General features: G+C 36.7%; 1 protein-coding gene across 6 annotated transcripts in view; it reads right to left on the bottom strand.

Moving 5' to 3' along the window:
* Positions 1-20583, bottom strand: part of PTBP2 (polypyrimidine tract binding protein 2) — a 78929-nt gene that overhangs the window by 26355 nt on the left and 31991 nt on the right. For 5 of the 6 annotated variants that reach the window (XM_058174775.1, XM_058174772.1, XM_058174770.1 and 2 more), the window contains 4 exons: positions 17073-17245; positions 14508-14651; positions 4525-4689; positions 2320-2430 (listed from right to left, as the gene is read on the bottom strand). In XM_058174775.1, coding sequence (XP_058030758.1) covers positions 2320-2430; positions 4525-4689; positions 14508-14651; positions 17073-17204 — 552 coding nt within the window. In that variant the 5' untranslated portion in view covers positions 17205-17245. The remainder of the gene's footprint in view (positions 1-2319; positions 2431-4524; positions 4690-14507; positions 14652-17072; positions 17246-20583) is intronic. The other variant, XM_058174774.1, reaches the window with a different exon arrangement.

The following is a 20583-nucleotide window of genomic DNA, read 5'->3' as shown; positions in this document are numbered from 1 at the left end:
GATAACCAGTACTTTATAGCAGGAAGTTGACAACAAAGTTATTTTCACCAGACTTTTCAGAAAATGCTCTTTTAAGTTTTCCTCATTAAATTTTAAACACCTCTGAAGGCCGCATTCTGATTCCTTATGTAGACTATGTACAAAAGAATTTTTGCTATTAACATTTATAAGTAAGAAACCAATGAACACATCTGATGATTTCTCACCTGTATTATACTTGATCCTTGTCAACTGTTGAATATTTCATTTTTATTTTACTTATTTATTAAGAAAATGTATAAGACCGCCCAACTTACTCATGGTGACTTATTTTTAATTTTGTGACATATCTAAGTTTTTTTCTTTCTATACCTATCTCTCTTCATTAATTCAGTTAAAAAGTACACACTGTTCAAAGTTTTAAAATACTGCAATCAATGGATTAACCAACATTATGTGGATACAGGAATTACTCTTTATTTTTTAGGTTTGGTGGAAATACTATTTATTGAATTTGCATCCTTCACAATCTGCAATATCTCTTTAAGGTTTACAAGAATCATACATATTACTGTAATATTGTACTAAAGATAATAGTCTACTGATTGATGGTAAATCCACATGTAATATAAAATATATTCTCAGGATTTCACCAGCAAATCCTAGAAATGAAAGTAGCACAAATAGGCATTAATATGAATTATCTCTGAAAAACTAATTGCAAAAAATAAATAAAGCTACTGTTTATAGTAATGGCTACAGTAAAATGTAAACATTATTTATAGTGATATCAAAATCCAAATTATTTTGCTTTCTTTCTCCCATCCAAAGTATGCCAAAAGCTTGAAGCCTCTCTTTTTTGGAAGAAAAAACAATTTCCATCTGTTCCTTATTATGTAACAAACTGAGCTAGCATTAGGTTAGCTGCATCTGAATTTTTGCTAGAACTAGATCTTACATGTATATTATTCAAGTTATTTTCCTGTGAAATTTTAATCATGTAAAAGATCGCCCAGTACAAGTAGCCATCCCAATCATTTAATATTGACTATGTTATGTACAGTACTCCAGAGTTATTCATTATGTTATGAAATAATTTAAAAATGAGAAAGTGTAATTCAAGAATTGCTGCTATGCCGCAGATACTACATAACTATGTAAATTGGAATTATACAATCCTCTCTTGAAATCTGTATTAAGACTTATAATTTTCATTATTTAACTTTTGGAGAAATCATATACAGTATAAACATGCAAAATTCAAAGCAATGTCTTTTCTCCAGTCATCTTAAATATAGCTTATTACATTATTTCCTAACACTAGACAGAGTCTTAATTTAATAATCCTGATTGGGACCAAGATTTCCATTGTTAAGTGAAGGAGTCATCAGCCAAAAATATCCTGTGACTGCACCTCTTAGCAATGGCAGTTCTGGTTGTGGTCATTAGGCAAGGACTTAGCCTTTAGGTGAAGATCTCATTTTCTCCTGCTGTGCTGCACTCACATCTGCTTTAACCACCAACCCTTCAACTCTCCCATCCTGCCTATCACCCTCATCACCTCCAGCTGAGCTTCTTTCTCTCACTACTGAGGGATGCTCGACTGAAGCAGCTGATCCTTTGCAAGGCCTCTGTAACAAGTGCAAATGTCCCAAAAACAGAGAAGGGGGGGAGATAGACAGCTGCTGCAAAGTAGAGGGCAAAGGTCAATGAGGGTGGGAGGTGATAGGGGTGGCAAAGTGCGGGGTATCCTAAAGGGCATAGATAGGGGAAACAGGTAGGTGAGAATTGTAAATGTTCTCAAAATGACAAATTTCATTTTGAATTACACATCCAAAAGCCAAAACAGTGCAACGCAGTGGGGCTACATGGAAAAGAGAGGATACTGTATGCTCATTATTATTCCTGTTACTGTATTCTGGATTAATTGTAACTTTCAGTTTTCAAGGGTGGCCCCCACATAAAGTACCTTAAATAGTCCATGAAGAATCCACACAGAACACACTTTAATTGATATATTCAAACTAAGGACTATGACAAATTGCTGATAACATTTCATCAACTATTCTTCAACAAAGCAAAATAGTGGCTTACCTTGATATGAGAGACATAGAAGCTGCTTTGAAAACAGTACACTATCTGTTTTGATCCAATATAATAATGAAGAAGTCACCAAAATGTGCATTTAAGATAAAGTCTATATAGGATGACTTATTTATAATTTAAAGTTGTGTCCATTCTACCCAACAAAACAAAATTTTGCAAAAATACTGTCAATAAAAACATATATATTATACTTATTTATATAGGCTAAAGAGAAGTATTTGAAATCATACTTACAAGCTTTGCTTGCTGGGCATTTACAGGATCACCATATTGTAACAATGCTTGAAACTGGTTGTTTTTTGTGAAAGTAATTATTTTCAAGACTGCACCAAATTTAGAGAATATCTGTTGGAGGGGGAAAAAAGTAAATGAATATTCATATATTCAATAAACATATACATGGTACTGGCCACCCGGGAGGTTACACGAGGCTGGCTCCAGGGAATTGTTAACGCCTCCTTGGTGGAGGGTGTCTTCCCTACCGCCTTGAAAGAGGCGGTGGTGAGGCCCCTCCTCAAGAAGCCCTCCCTGGATCCAGCTGTTTTAGCAAATTACCATCCTGTCTCCAACCTTCACTTTGTGGCGACGGTTGTTGAGAGTGTGGTTGCATGACAGTTCCCCCAGTACCTGGATGAAACTGTCTATCTAGACCCGTTCCAGTCCGGTTTCCGGCCTGGTTACAGCATGGAAATGGCCTTGGTCGCATTGGTCGATGATCTCTGGAGGGCTCGGGACAGAGGTTGCTCCTCTGTCCTGGTCCTATTAGATCTCTCAGCAGCTTTTGATACCATCGACCATGGTATCCTGCTGCGCCGGCTCGGGGGACTTGGAGTGGGGGGCACCGTTTATTGGTGGTTCTCCTCCTATCTCTCGGACCGGTTGCAGACGGTGTTGAAAGGAGGGCAGAGATCGGCCCCGAGGCGCCTCTTGTGTGGGGTGCCGCAAAGGTCGGTTCTCTCCCCTCTTCTGTTCAACATCTATATGAAGCCGCTGGGCGAGATCATCCGTGGTTTTGGGGTGAGTTATCTATACGCTGATGATACTCAGCTGTATATCTCCACCCCTAACCACCCCAACGAAGCCGTCGAAGTGATGTCCCAGTGTCTGGAGGCCGTACGGGTCTGGATGAGGAGAAACAGGCTCAGGCTCAATCCCTCCAAGACCGAGTGGCTGTGGATGCCGGCAGCCCGGCACAGTCAGCTGATTCCATCGCTGACTGTTGGGGGCGAGTCTTTGGCCCCCACGGAGAGGACTCGCAATCTGGGCGTCCTCCTGGATGCACGGCTGTCTTTAGAAGAACATATGACGGCCATTGCCAGGGGAGCTTTTTATCAGGTTTGCCTGATACGCAAGTTGCGTCCCTTTCTGGACCGGGTCTCCCTTTGCACGGTCACTCATGCCCTTGTTACATCCTGCCTGGACTACTGCAATCCTCTCTACATGGGGCTCCCCTTGGAAGCTCCAAGGGAAGCTGGAGCTTCCAACTGGTCCAGAATGCGGCTGCGCGGGTGATAGAGGGAGCACCTCGTGGCTCCCATGTGACACCCCTCCTGCGCAGTCTGCACTGGCTTCCGGTGGTCTTCCAGGTCCAATTCAAGGTGCTTGTTACCACCTTTAAAGCGCTCCATGGCTTAGGACCGGGTTACCTATGGGACCGCCTACTGCCACCAGTAGCCTCCCACTGACCTGTGCGCTCCCACAGAGAGGGCCTCCTCCGGGTACCGTCGGCCAAACAATGTCAGCTGGCAACCCCCAGGGGGAGGGCCTTCTCTGTCGGGGCTCTGGAATGAGCTACCTCTGGGGCGTCAACTTCCCGCCCTCCAGACCTTTCGCTGCGAGCTTTTGTTTCAGCGTGCAGGGCTAGCTTAAATGTAGTTTTAACTGGGTTTTTTTAATTGGGGTTTTTAAACGGGGTTTTTAATTGTATTCAAATTTTTAGGACATACATTGAATTAGTTTTTTATACTGTTTTTAATTTGTGCTATATGTATATATATTTTTGTATTTTATTGGCTGTGAACCGCCCTGAGTCCTTTGGGAGAAGGGCGATATACAAATTTAATAAATAATAATAATAATACGTAAAATACCATGCGTTATTAAAAGGCAAACATCAACGTATTTGCTTAGTTCAAACTGTTAGTGGAAACAAAATTGTATTCAAGTAGCAGAACGGTTGAGCTGAGCTCCCTGAACGGTCCCTTCATTTCTACTGGGTCTGCTGCTACCCTTTGACTCTTTCTTCATGTCACATCACAGATTATTTGTTGTACTTCCACTGCAACCATCCGTCTCAGATAGGAGGAAAAGCCCTGAACTTGCTTGCTTGCCACTAAACTTGGAATCATCATCATCTTTATCATCATATTAGCACTGTCATTTTCTGGCCAATCACGCATGTAAAAAAGAGAATGAAAATTACTCATAAAGGCAACTTACTTGGTGAAGAACATCAAGGGTTACTGGGTAATACATGTTGTCAATAATTATTCTAAGGACTGGACTCTGAGCTGGAGTTACTGCACTCTCACTAACAGTAGTTCCACTTATGGGAGTATTTGTTGTCTGTACAGCAGTTACTGCTTGCAGGACAGCTTGAGCTCGCTATATGCAAAGAAAAAGAAAAAACAATGCATGTGGATTAAGTTTAGAGATCAATATATTCAGTAATTGCCTCAAACCATGTTGAAAAATAAATTAATCACAATAAGCAACTCTTAACTGACTATTAGCTGAAGAGAAGCTAAAAGTGAATTATGCATTAAGTCTGGTTGCTCAAAAACAATAAATTAGAACTATACTGAAGGGTTAGCTACTAGTAAGTAAAAAACAAATCTAGGACATATTGTAGATTTACAAGCATGTATGTTTGATGTTTGTATTTCTTCCCACTGTTCTGCAACCTATTCTGTAAAGAAACTGGAAAGAAACAAGCAGTTATTTTTTGTAAGGTAAATGCTTTAAGAATCTCTGACTAGCCTGATCCATGAAATGCCAATTTAGTTAAATGAAAGGATGGTGTTTTGTTCAATATATTTGGTTGGGAACTTGAAACTGACAGAGATTGCAGAAATGTGTCATGAAATGCACGGCTGAATTTTAGGAGATTTTAACTCTATTATGATAAAGTTCCTCAGAAAAAGCTCAGAATTCTATTGCCTCTATTACAACTATGTGTTTGTCACACGTATTCAGCAGAAACAGGGTTTATTCACCAGACCTCATTTTTGTACAGGTTTAGTCTCAATTATTGAAGCCAGTGATTTATTTATCACGGACAATCATAATTTGACTGTGATTAATAGCAATAGCACTCAGACTTACAGTATATGCCGCTTTACAGTGCTTTACAGCAATTTTAAAACTTGTGGACTTCAACTCCCAGAATTCCTCAGCCAGCTTTGCTGGGAGTTGAAGTCCACAAGTCTTAAAATTGCCGCGGTTGGAGACCCCTGCTTTACAGCCCTCTCTAAGCGGTTTACAAAGTCAGCATATTGCCCTAATGTTGCATATGCCCTAATGCTGGCTAGTGGATAATTTGTGTGATAAAGACCCTTTTTTGCATGGACCCAAGGCCAAAAAAAAAAAATCACATTAAATTTAATCTCCTTATTAAAAAAAAAGATTTCTAAACAAAAGCTAACATTAACGCAGGAAGTCACTGTAAAAACAAAATCTAGAGCAATTACAAATTAATAGAACTCTAAAATTTATTACAATGTGCAAAGGTTCAAAGAAATGAAAGAAATGAAGTTCAATTCAATGATACTTCCATTATCTCAACAAAGCAGATCAAAGTGAAGGCCTATTTCAAAACAGCAACTGAATGACATGCCTTCAAAGTGCTTTATATTTCAAAGTGCTTTGCAGATTTGATAGCTTTTCTTCTACTTCTGGAGTTGCTTCCCTCAACTTTCATTTTCACATACGGAGAACAGTAGTAGCTGAATTCTAGGTTGAGCTTTGTGACTCAGATACTGGCACAAGTATGTTTTGTTTCGTTCAACTCGCCACTTGATTAACAGAACTGTTTTGGGTAGCAAAGCAACACTGCTTTAGGTACTATTCATGTTCTCAGTTCTTGACCTTGGCCGGCCTCAAGCCTTAATTTTTCTCTTATGCTAATTAAATGTTTCTCTTCTATAGAGGTCCTACAAACATAACTGTGAGCTGAACTCAATGCTCAACACTCTGCATACTGTATATATTATTATATAATATATTTAGCAATTGTTGGTAATTTAGGATCAATTCATGCTTCATCCGAATTCTTAATAATTAGCCAAATATTTGCCAATAATCTATATGTACCGTATTTTTCAGTGTATAAGACACACTGGAGTATAAGACGCACCTTAATTTTGGGGGAGGAAAAAAAGAATTCTGCTCTAAGAGTTGTAAACCTAATTTTGCGTAGCTTCTTTTCCAAAAACACTATACTACACTACAAGAGCATACAAAACATTTGCAAGACCCATTCTTGAATACAGCTCACCTGTCTGGAACCCATACCACATCTCTGACATTAATACAATTGAACGAGTCCAGAAATATTTTACAAGAAGAGTTCTCCGCTCCTCTGTAAACAACAAAATATCTTATACCTCCAGACTTGAAATCCTGGGATTAGAAAACTTAGAATTCCGCCGACTCCGACATGACCTGTGTTTAACACACAGAATCATCTATTGCAATGTCCTTCCTGTTAAAGACTACTTCAGCTTCAACCGCAATAATACAAGAGCACACAATAGATTCAAACTTAATGTTAACCGCTTCAATCTTGATTGCAGAAAATATGACTTTTGTAACAGAGTTGTTAACGCTTGGAACAGACTACCTGACTCTATGGTCTCTTCTCAAACTTCCAAAAGCTTTACCCAAAAACTGTCTACCATTGACCTCACCCCATTCCTAAGAGGACTATAAGGGGCGTGCATAAGTGCACAAAAGTGCCTACCGTTCCTGTCCTATTGTTTTTCTATCATTATATGTGCTTGTATATAATGTTGTGACAAAAATAAATAAATAAAAAAAAAAAAGCATCAGGATCAGCGGCGTCCTCACTTCCATTCGGATTTTGATAACGGGAGCGGTCTGGGGAAGCGCGGAGTCAGGACTTGCTTGGCGAAGCAGGTGCTGTGCAGGGGGCAAAAGGCAAGGCGCTGCCACCCAAAAACATTGTTGCCGCGATCTCCGCCTCCTGGAGATCTCTGCTGCCTCCCCAGTTCCAAAAATGGGGTGTGCAGAGGCAAAGAAAGAGCATCGCGTTTTTGGGCAGTTCCAGGCAGCAGAGAGCACAACAGTTTTTGGGTGGCAGCACCTTGCCTTACACCTCTGCGCAGCGCCCAGCAAGCCATCAATTCTCCAGTGAGGCTGAGGCATCGGTCAGACATGGGTTGCTACAGCTGGGTCTGCCTAGAGACTGAGTCATAGTTTTTTGACCACACCCCTTTCTCCTTCCTGTTGGGCCCAGTTTTGACTCAGTCAGCCTAAGAGAAATATCTCTAGCAAATCTGGCTTCCAGCCCATTTCTGTTCGATTCTTTCAGAGTCACTGTGAGTTTTTTGACCAAAAAATTTCTTTTTTCTAATCAGGAAACATATCAGTCTACCAGGCTTGCTTCAGTCTAGCACAGCCATACCGGTCTACTTTCTTTAAAAAATATAGAGGCACCGGTCTATTAATTGTCTTTTTTTGGGAGGGGGGAGCGTACCGGTCTACCTTCTTTAAAAACAGAGGCACCGGTCTACTAATTGCCTTTTTTTGGGAGCGCACCGGTCTACCTTTTTTAAAAATAGAGGCACCGGTCCACTAGCTGCCTACAGTGCTGATCAGCTGTAGTGCGGCCCTTTGAAGTGCTGCGGCAGATGCAAGATTGTTTTCATGAGGACGCATGGCTGTGCAACGCACAGAGGCCGACAACCTCCGAAGGGTGGGGGGCGGCAGGTGGGTGGGGCTACATTCGGTGTATAAGATGCACCCAGATTTTCACCCTCTTTTTGAGGGTAAAAAGGTACGTTTTATACACTGAAAAATACAGTAATTTCAAGCAATTTTTTAAACTTATTTTATTAGTGTTTTTTAATCTTTATTATATAAATAATTCAAGGCGGCAAACTTACATTTTTATGTAAGTTTTTAAGTTTTAAAAACTCCTTTCCTCCTCCTATTTTCTCCATGAAAACAACCTGATAAAGTGAATAGGGCTGAGAGAGACTTGTCAAGTCACCCAGTTTAGGCAGCTTTTATGCCTAAACTGGGACCAGAACTCTGTCTCCTGTTTCTAGGCCAGTACCTTAACCACTGCACCAAACTGCCTTTTTTTTGTAAGCTACATGTTGTGTGATCAAGTTATTCTAGTTTTGATAGCCGTTTTGACAATTTAATTCCTATAGAAAAGAATTTCTGTAGCTAAGGGTTGAACTGTAGAGTTTTTGAAGCTCTCTGAGCTTGGTTGTTTGCTTGCAGATGTTTCATTATCCAATTAGATATCATCAGTGCAAGTGAAGTGGGTAGTGGTTGCTGTCTGTTTATTTGTATCTAAATGTCACAATTTTTAATGTTCTGAACAAAATTTAGATATTCCTTCAGAAATAAGAATTGGGGTTATCTGACCATAATCTGACACTTGCTCCAGTCTCATTAATTGTGTCCTTTCTTTTGTAGAAGAAATAAATACCGTGTTTATACAAATATTCAAAACATATAATCAGGTGCTACAACAGAAAAAAGGAATGCTGTATCAATCAATGCAGCCATTTATCAAGGTGAAGCCTTTAGCTTTTCAATTCATATGATGTGCTTCTTGGTTTAATTTAGACAAGGCATTGAAAGGAGTCTTCAATTAAAAAAAATTATTTCCAGTTTTCTGGTTTAGTATGCAATCTGAATATCCAAATCTATCCAACCCAATTATAAAACTTGATACTATTCTCAATGACTTACAAAGAAAAAAATTGATTTTCAAATATAATGGAAATATTATCCAAAAGAGCCAACTGGCTATAGAACCTGACCTATAGCTCAAAATATATATCATCAAGCTAGATCTTAGTTTCTGGTATAAAAATAGTAGCATCTCTCTTATTAAAATATAGATAGGAATCATATATTTCTATTCTTCTTGTTCTTCTTCCAGTTGTACGTTCTTGTTAGCGCTAAGAATGGCATAGAATAAAATAACTCAAGTAGTGAATGCTTAATTAAAAAAAATGATATGTGAAGACATACTCATATGGATCTATAATTATTCTATTCACCAAAAAATCCTTAACTCCCATGCTCTTAAAGACAAAAACACAGGGAAGGGTGTTAGTTTAATTGGACAGCCTTCATATTTGCTGAACGTTTAGTAATGCATAACAGCAGAAATATACAGAAATATGCTCTAAAATGTCTAGCCACAACTGCTTGGTCTTGGAGGAAAGTAGCAGCAGAGGAGGAAAGATTTAGAAAAAAGCCAAGCTTTGAGCAGTATGTTGCAAACTGGAGTTACATTGGAAAATAACTGATGAGGGTGGGGTATCTCTCACAATGTAGGAACTGCTAAGTAAGTTAGATGAGTGAGAAAGTAACTCAATTTTTATGACACCTTTTATTATAAGAAAATAGTATGTTTAAAAAGGCAACTGCCGGAATGTGCAATACACAAAAATGGCAAGTAAATATGGTAACTTTTTGAAAGTACTGTATGACATAGATGCTCATAAAATTGGTTATGTTTCCTCAACCTTTCTAGTCTGTAATATTCCAACTATCCAAGCTTGGCTTTACTTCATCCCCTCCCCCTGGACTTAATTACTTCAGGATATAGTAGACTGTAGTCACTCATTGTTTTTACTTTCCAATAACACCTTGGGGCAACAGAGATCTAAAGCTTCCAGGCCTGAGATTAAAGTATATATTGATATATTTATGGGGGTCCCGTCACATTTCTATAGCCAATGTTATCTGTGCCAAATATATTTTGTTTTCTGGATTTTGTCAGCTAATGGGCAGCTATAATAAATTTATTAAATAAAATAAAATATAATAAATTAAATAGTATTGTAAATAATTTCTTTGTAATATGTTTCCCACTTAGTTTAAAATTTAAGAGGTCTGGAGGAGACTGGCATATAAGTGCACTGGTGTCTATGTGCAGTACACTGGGAATGCTAGACTAATATTTACCTTAAAAAATTGGTAGCGAGTCATATTTTAAGAGCTTTAAGATGTATTAGGGGAACAAATGGCTTGGTGGAAAAAGAAAGGATACCATATTATAGTAGTGCATAAGTCTGTGAATAAGCTGGTTCACATTTTGAACCAAAATATCATGAAAAATATGCCACCCATGGATATCAAAATATCTGTATCTTTTAACTTTCACAGATTATTCATTTTTCATGATATTTTGGTTAAAAATATTGAGGGTCATCTTATATGGGGATTTGTTTATGCAAAGTATATACGAGATATATAGGTGCTTAAAAATTATTGCCCTCTGTGGTTAAGCCAAATGCAATTTTGAGGATGTGTTTGGGCACCTAAACGTCTTGGCTTATTTTGCAAGTAAGTATAGTAAATGTTTGTCATACATTTTATTATGGGCAATGACTTTTATGGAAGGGAAAGGCAGATTTTCAAACTGAGGAACGGTGAATGATATATCTTTTTTTCATTCACCCTTCTGGATATTCCTGGTGGCATTTGATAGTGCAGCTGCAATCTCTTTGTTCTGAAGGTGTGATTAGTAAATGCTTTAAGAATCTCTGAATCAGTATCAAGAAAAATAGACTAGTCTGATCTATGTAATGCCAATTTAGTTAAATGAAAGGAATGGCGTTTTGTTCAATATATTTGGTTGGGAACTTGAAGCTGACAGAGATTGCATAAATGTGTAATGAATTTTAGGAGATTTTAATTCTATTGTGATAAAGTTCCTCAGGAAAAGCTCAGGATTCTATGGCCTCTATTACAACTATCTGTTTATCATTCCGAGTTCAGCAGAAGCAGGATTTATTCACTAGACCATAAGCCAGTGATTTATTTATCATCGACAATCATAATTGGACTGTGATTAGTAACAATAGCAATAGCACTTAGACTTATATACCACTTTACAGTGTTTTACAGCCCTCTCTAAACGGTTTACAGAGTCAGCATATTGCCTCCAACAATTTGGGTCATTTTGCCCACCTCGGAAGGATGGAAAGCTGAGTCAACCTTGAGCCTGGTGAAATTTGAACTGCCAAATCACAGGCAGCCGGCAGGCACCAGAAATAATACTGCACTCTAACCACTGCGTCACCATGACTCCTAAACTCCAAATTGATGGAAAACCCTAATATATATGTCTACCCTGGAAGATCCATAGATATTTTCTAAGATCTCTCATTCAATTTCTTATAGACTGCAATCTTCTCAAGCCATTAGGTTATGATATATTGATACAAAGATTTTGTTTGCCAAATACGCTAGGACAAAATATGTTTAAATAACCTGTGTCTCTCTGTGTAGTTAATTTTTGGTTCTGTGTCTAATGAATTGGGATCATTCATTAGATCATGGTTCAGTTACCTAGGGATCAGCACATTATATAAACACAGCTGATGGATCTGAATGTTTTCAGTTCAAAGACATTCTGGCTCCTTTGGTATTCCTGAGAGCTGCAGACAATTAAATGATGGTGTTTGACAGCTAGAGTGCAGGTGGCATGGCATGATGATAAGCATGACTAAATAACAAAAAATATTACTTGTTTCCATTGTTGCATAAGCCCTAATGCTGGCTAATGGATAATTTGTGTGATAAAGAGCCTTTTGTGCATGGACCCCAGGTATCCTGCTGTGCAAACCAGCTGAAGGATTGCTGTTACTAATTTGCAATGCATTTCTCATATAAGTAATTTGCATTTACAATTATATGGATATGACAGTTTTAACCATCAGAGATAGATGCAGACATGTCACCATCTGGTCCTACATTTTGGCTTATCCAACCTGAGGATATTAACTTTGGAGGATTGACGCATATAATTGTTTTTTGGATTCTTATCTTTTAAAAATGTTGGAATCTTAAAACTCTGGATTATATGAAATTCAGATAATGTAAACCTCATTGAGGAAAGCTATAGCTATCACCATATTAACAAAGACAAAAATAATAAATCTTGTTAGAAAAATGTTAAATCTAATTTAATTTTGGTTTAACTAAAGGGACATAAATATCTGGTTACAATGCCATGCCAAGCACAAGATAAAATGTATTTATTTATTTTAAAAAAAACTCGTATGAAGCCCATTCCTACTTATGGCTTCAGGCACTTTACAAATAACCATATGGAAAAAAAATTGTAACCCTCAGCTGAAAGACTGAATGGCCTGCGTAAATAAATAATTTTAATTCTATTAAATTGTAACAAGGAAGAGTTAATTTTAGCTTTAGCAGCAAATGACTGCAAAGTTTAGGTTCTTCCATGCAAAAGACAAAAGTATTTGTTGATGATACTATGTCTACGAAAATAAGTACAAATCAATAATACTATTGAATCAATATACTGAATTTCAGGTGAGAAGAGCTGATATAAAAGTGTAAAGATATTGTGTAAAATATGCATTTCCTATACCAGCCTTCAAATTTGGAACAGGTTGCAGGATTAAGGCATAATATTTTACCCTATATAAATAGGGTAATTATATTTTTTAATTGAAGCACCTTTTAAATACATTTCAGCATTAATCTAACACATTTCTGTTTGGGTAAAAATGTAATCCAATCAGTCTTTAATGAATAGAATCTAGACAATCAAGAACCAAGCATTTTTCCCTTAATTATAATTATTTTTTCACAATTTTTAAACAGCTTCTGAATGCTTTTTAAAATGAATTGCTGATGGCTACCGTATTTTTTGGAGTATAAGATGCTCTGGAGTATAAGACGCACATTAGTTTTTAGGGAGGAAAACAAGAAAAAAAATTCTGCCTCTGCCTACCAGCATCCATTGGTATTCATCTGGCTAGCGTCCTTGCAGCAAACAGCAAACAACCTGGTCAGTTTCAGCACGTTATCACAGCCTGATTCAGCATGAGCAGCTGATTGGCAGCTAGATCAGCCTCCTGGAATACTGCCAATCAGCTGTTCCAAGCTGCAAAGATCACCACAGCCCATCGCTGCCTCCGTGTGTCGCATTTTTTGCCTCCATGCACCACATTTTTGGCCTCTGCATGCCCCGTTTTAGACCCATTCCAGGCTGCGGGGATTGCCACAGCACATCACTGCCTACGCGCATCGCATTTTTGGTCTCCGCACACCCAGTTTTTGGCCTCTGCTTGTCATGTTTTTGGCCTGTTCCAGTTGACGAAAATGCTACGCGCGGAGGCTGAAAATGGCTGAAGGGTGGGGACCAGCGGGGCTTCAGCAACATTCTCTGTATAAAACACACAGACATTTTCCACCCACTTTTTTGGGGGGGGAAGTGCGTCTTATACTCCATAAAATATGGTATATCAATGTAACGTTCTTGAGGATGCTACAAAAATTTGTTAGCCTTCTTCCAAGACATTTTTTAAACTTCATCTATCATATAGCCTTGAAATTCTCAGGCAATGCCCCATCAAAGAACTAATTAGGATGGCCCTGCTTAGTTTCTGACATAACCCAAGGTCAGCTAGATGCTGCCATTCACTGAGGCACCCTTACTACTGAACCAGTTTATTGTGATTGACATAGCTGATATGGGAAAAAAATCCAACTGAAAACAAATTTGCTTCTATATTTCAAATGAGAAAAGTCTCTAGGCTAGGATTACCAGAGAAGATTGAAACAGAAAAACTCTTATTGCTTGTTAAACTATTGTTCAGAATGATGAAGTAATAGAAAAAACAAAGATGAAGTTATTACCATTTGATATAGCATGGATCAGTGCTGCTTTTATATTCCTTCATGAGAAAAGAACTATCATATATTTAAAATGTCCATGAAGTTAGTACCTGCATAACTGTAGTTTTACTGTTGAAGTATGAATAGTGTCTTGATCTAAAATAATACATTTTAAATATCTTCAAAATCAAGTAACTATACACTCAGTTATTCCCACAGTGAATATGAATGTCTTTTCAATAAGTTTATTTATTAGAAGAACAGATCATAGTAAGGTGAGATTGAGTTTCAAAACTTGAATGAATTATTTAAACATACCAGAAACACAGCTCCATATTATCTATTTAACAAAGTACAATTTTTTACATGTTAAGTTGAGTTCTTGGGCCAGAAAGATTATTAATGATAAACATTCTTAGATCCTACTAATAAATGCCATATTTACTACAGAACTATAAAATAATTCCCAATATTCTTAGACATGTTATAAATACAGAAAAACTATACTGGTAATTACATATACAGACTAGTCATATCATTAAAAACTATAATGTTACCTGATTAAGCGTATTATCAGTCTTTAATTCTTTATGATTTGAGTACTGAATATATATAGGTTGATTGCGAAGATGAGGTGTCACGGCAGAATAATAATTTACCATAGTAATAGCAGCTTCTTCTGTTGCCAGCTCTAAAAAAGCCTAGAAAATATATATATATATATATATGTGTGTGTAACTATATATAAAAGAAATTACTATCACATCCATCAGTCCATCCATTCATCTATTCAGAATTATGGAATGCCTAACAGAATATCTAGTTTCAGAATTATAGTCTGGTAAAGTATTAAAACTATTTACCAAAGTGATTTAGAGTTTGGATTGGATTTAGAATGTACAGTTTATAAAGAACCATATGTGCTTCATATTTGCATACACATGCACTGAGTCAATATATGCCCTCATCCCTGGCTTCTATAACATGCTACATGCTCTCCCTTCATGCTGGTCTACCACCATAATAAAGATTAGATTTAATTTATGCTCTCCTTTATGATCAGTATTTCTTAGATCATGATATCTGTAATCATAAAATCACAGCTGTGATTTTAGTTCAAGCATGAAGCAAACTTAAGCTTGAGAGTATTAATGAGATTGCTGACATCATTCAGAACAACAACAAAACTCAAACCAAAAAGGAACCAAAAAGACTGAAAGGTACAGTCTAAACAGGCACAAATCTCTAAAAATTTGATTAAATTAATAATTTCTATATTCTTGATTTTTAAACTTTAAATTCTAAGTATAATTTCAATGTAGCAAAAAGTTAAAAAGTTCTTATGTTTTGTGTTTCCCACACTCAGCCATTATATGTAACTTTTATTATTTATCATGGGTGCAGCATCCACTTGTAGTGATGTTAAAACATTCCAAGCTTGTAAACTTTTAAGCTCAAAACACTGTTTTTAAGTGTACTGAGCACAGAATAAAACTGTGATTTCAGAATATCTTCCTTCAGAATAAGCTCATTTCAAATATTCATATTCTGAAATCCTGAAGATATCACCTCATTTATACATTAAATTATAATTTTCTAGTTATATAATTTGTATAATTATGTAATTCAATTATAAATTAAATCTAAATATTTTCCACAGGATAACCATCAAAATAACAGTAGCTGCATCCGCATTATTGCTGGCCCAGACTAGGAGGCAAGAGGAAAAGGAAGACGACATTATTTTAACCCATGCTTAAGAGGCAGATGACAATATCACTGATCAAATGTATGATGCAAAATGGGAATAAATTTAGTATTTTTTTCTTTAAACTTCTTGGCTACTGGGAAATTTATGCTTTTTTTTGTGGGCCTACAAATGCATTCTGTTTTGTACTTTCTTTCACTGATGGTCATTATGCAAATAGGAAGGTCTCTTCCATGCAATGTTTATTAGACAATTTTGCTAAAACTGTGTTGCTTTCGTTTATTTGTTGAGTCGTGTTCTGTGCATATTCTTGCTGATGCTTAGTCTTTAGGCAGCAAGTTAATTTCAAAGATAGGTTGCTTTTGCTGCATATGTTAAGTTTTGCTTGTAAACTGTCAATTGGAAAGGTATATGAGCTTATGCATTAAGAGAGAAGCCAATAAAAATACTTTTGTTGCACTTATCATTATTGTTCAGAATGAATCATGTTATTTTTTTCTAGATTTCAAATGCAGCTGTTTGTGTATAGGCAGGCTGTGGAAAATAATAGTGTTTAAATTGTTGGTTCTATTGTTGCCTATTGGATTTTTTTTTAATCACTCATTACAAACTTTTGTGCCTGTTGGATAAAAAGCAAAAGTCAGCCTGTATACCAAATCATCCCATCTAATTTTGTGGTTCAAAAATGAAGGAATGGGGCATTTTTTCAAGTTCCTATTATTTTCTATTTTTATAGAAAATAGTTTGCTCTATCTGAAACAAAGTATTTAGAATTTTGTTTGGATGTAGGCAACTCAGTAGATTTGTCCAGAGTTCAAAGCAAGTTTTGTCTTTTTTCTACTTTATGCACACCATTATTTGCTGATTATTTCAAGTTTCAGCCAGCTCAAAGTAGTTTTGATGCAAAGTCTTGATTGCTAAGTCAATCTAGAATTGATTGCATCTGAACCATACAATGCTAGGTTGCTCCCATTTTAAAACATTCATGGAAGGAGACACAGAGTCCCCTATAAAAAACTATATGACTGTGTGTACATGATACCACAAAACATATGAAATGTGTACAGTTCCTTGTACTTTCCAGTTAATTGGTGCTACAGCTTACAGCTAAAACCCAACAGTGGACCATTCTTGGTTTCAATATACCTTTAGACTGAGATCTGTTTTACCAGAACAACATTTTAAAGATCTGCTTTCCCCTCCCTCCATTTTTCACAAAGCAAACACATAAAAATCTTTGCTGTCACATTGTATTTGATTTTGCACCTAACAACCAAAAATAATTTTTCATGTCTCAGTGGATTAAAAAAAGTTTCCTACAACTGATATATTATGATAAAATGCATACATGGTAAGTCTTGGGATAGAAAAAAAACTTTTTCACTGAAAAAAATAAGACAAAAAGAGAAAATACCTGATTTTTTCCTTTCAGCATAAGAATGTTGGTTACCTTACCAAAAGGTAAGCCCAAAGCAATAACTTCTGTTTCTGTCACTTCTCCTGGTAATTTTCTGATATGAAGCACACGAGAAGGAGCCCCATCCATTTTATCTTCACCCTTGAATTTCTTATTGTCGTTACCATTGGCTGTAAGACATTTTTAAATTAATTTCATATCTAAAATTTATTATAAATTCAGAGAAAAATGCAGTTAGTATACGCACAGTATATGAAAAGTGAATTTGAAATCTTTCAATTAAATGTTTAAAAAGATAATAAAAACTACATCTAATAAATTACCAAGCAGACCAAAACAGATCAGAAAACTCTAGCATGCAGAAAAAGGGAAGGCATACTTGCATAGTTTCTATAATTAATTATCTAAAGCAAAAATCAGTTTATAATGAGTTACAGTTATTTTTGTATTTGGATTATCAAACAATTCTCAAGTGTTGAGTCACACTGATGTGTCATGAACATAGTGTATACTTCTCAAAATTATCTACCCATCCCATTAGCAGAAGATGCTGCCTGTAGAATTTCTTTATAATTTACAGCTATAAATCTGTTCTCTTATAATCAGCATTCATTGTTCCACAGATTATGAAGTTATACTCCATCCCTGTTTGGAGTGTGATTTAGATCATCTCAGCCCAAACTCTACACAACTTAATTGCATTTTTAAAAAAATAAAAGCTCCTACTCAGTTTTTGCATGAGTCACTACCATTTATTGGCCTATTCTACTAATTAAATAGAGGAAAGTACTTTGGCTATAAATGTGAAATTTGTGTTCTATTTTAATTTGAAAAATCTGGAAAAATTCAGCCATGAAACACTTACAAAATATAAAAATATATAAACTTAAAGTTGCCAGGAAACACAATTTAAATCCATGAAAATCTTATTTCTCAACAGAGATAACGTATTACACCAGTTGCTTTAGTCAGACACTTAGATTATGCCAGATGTTTAAGAACTTTGCTCAAGATTCAAAAACATACTTTCAAGAGATTATCTGATTTATCTACTAAGAAAAAGAACATGATCTTAATCAGGATGTAATGAATGTCCATGGAATTGTGGGTGAAGACTGATGCTGGCATAGGTTGGAAATAAAGGGTTTGCAAATGTACTATGCATACTGCCACTAAAGGTGTAGGATAAAAAGGTATCAGATGCCAAATGAGATGCCAGAGTGCTGAAAAATGATCCTGGGTCTGGACAGTAATGACCATATTTAACAATGTTGGGCATAGGAAAGTCGGGGGGTGGGGGTGGGGAATTCAGTAGACCACTAAAAAACCAGACCCACAGTGCAGATCCCTTCTAATCCATTGCTCCACCTTTGGACCTAAATGACCAAATTACTGATGATAGTTTAGAGTTCAATCCAGAGAACAATTTTAGTTTAATTGATTTCAGGATCTCAAGATTTGACCAACCAAGTTTCAGGTCTTGTACAAGTCACAATGTTACAGACAGGAAGGACAGGAAGTTGTAAGAATTTGGAAATAACTGGGTGTGTATGTACCCTGTTTTCCCCAAAATAAGACATCCCCTGATAATAAGCCCAATCAGGCTTTTGAGCACATGGCAATAGGGCCAAGCACTTATTTCAGGGTTCAAAAAAATAAAAGACAGGTTCTTATTTTCGGGGAAACACAGTATGAGAAAATGGATTGTAAGGATAAACATGAGCTAAAGTTGGTGTACAAAATGGTCTGCAGAAGATCACGGATCGCATTTTTGGATTGTGAGTTCAAACTTGTGAGATAGTCCAGACAAGAACCATATCCAGATGAATAAATTCTACTCTTTTATAAGGTTACATTATCAGAATCTTGCCAAGTCTCAAAATAAATTTCTCCATTGCTGTTACAGTCTCTAGTTTCTGTAAGGGCCTAAAGGATCCTTCTGAGATTATTTGCCATGGTTATATTTCTTCTGCAAGCTAAGCTATCTCTTATCTCACTATTCCCCTGGTATGTCTCTTTTCCTAATCTCTCAAGATCATTCCCACATTCTATTACATGGCGTCTCCTAGACTTCTGGTTCTGGTGAATTTTAATGCCCATACTTAAGAATTGGCTTTGGTTTGGTTTGCAATTTTATAGTCTATCAACCCCATTATGTATACCAGACTGTGAAAGTATGTGCAAACGAAGGTTACTTTATTATACTATAGAAATACCTTGCAAGGCTGATTATTGCAAGGCTGATTATGCTTTACACACCTACACTAATTCTCATGGCAAATTGAAGAAGTATCTATCTGAGCTATTTCTTCCTCTCCTTAGATTGTTTTTGGGTTGAGTCGCATTTCTTCCCCCATCACGCTGGGAACAGTGTTCATGAAAATCCTCTTCTTTAATTTCTACACAGACTTACTTATAACCATGGGCCTGTGTTGGTAAACTCAACTATAACTCCTGAAGACAGGCAAATACTGGATTTAGTTTCTATTTCAGAGTAAATGAGATGGGATCTACATATGAAGGATTTGACATGAATCTGTCCTTTGCTATTGTCAGATCGTTTTTGGTCAGGATGCATTCTAGGCAGCAAATAAATGCTGATGGTTTTCTGAAGGCATTCAGGCAATTTCCTGACAATTTGGTGGGTAGTTTCATCCTGTATTTGATCAGTCTCTGCTATAAAGAGACAACTGGAGCACTGGATAAAATTATTCCTGTGAGGCTTCCTCCCTGTCACAGATACTGAGCAATCCCATGCTTTGCAGGGGTGCTATAGGAGATAGAGAATGAAAAGCTGCCAAGACTGACATAAGATTTAAAATGAAGGTTTAAGCCTACATAGTATTGATAAACGCAACGTTTTATTTATTTATTTATTTGTTTGTTTGTTTGTTTGCTTGTTTGTTCTTTCTTTCTTTGTTTGTTGAATTTATATTGTGAATATATGTACGAACATATATATTCGCACATGGTGACTCAAGGCAGCTTACAGAATAGAATAGAATAGAATTCTTTATTGGCCAAGTGTGATTGGACACACAAGGAATTTGTCTTTGGTGCATATGGTCTCAGTGTACATAAAAAGACAAGATACACTCATCAAGAATCACAGAGAACAACACCCAGTGACAGTCATATGGTACCATAAGCAATCAAATCATACTAGGAAACAATCAATATCAATATCAATCGCAAGGATACAAGCATCCAAGTTACAGTCATGCAGTCACAAGTGGGAGGAGATGGGCGACAGGAACAATGAGAAGACCAATAGCAATAGTAATGCAGCCAAATGTGAATAGTTTGAGTGTTGAGGGAATTATTTGTTTAGCAGAGTGATGGCACTCGGGAAAAAACTGTTCTTGTATCTATATAAAACCTCATTTAAAACAAAACTAATACACCTGGTGGGACTGAGAAGAAGGGCCTTCTCTGTAGTGGCTCCCTCACTCTGGAACATCATTCCCCCAGAGATTCGAATGGCCCTCACTCTAATATTCTTCCAGAA

This window comes from Ahaetulla prasina, chromosome 3 (genome assembly GCF_028640845.1).
Source record: "Ahaetulla prasina isolate Xishuangbanna chromosome 3, ASM2864084v1, whole genome shotgun sequence".
Taxonomy (NCBI): Eukaryota; Metazoa; Chordata; class Lepidosauria; order Squamata; family Colubridae; genus Ahaetulla; species Ahaetulla prasina.
Note: the sequence above shows the minus strand (reverse complement) of the source record. Positions and strands in the feature narration are given on the sequence as shown.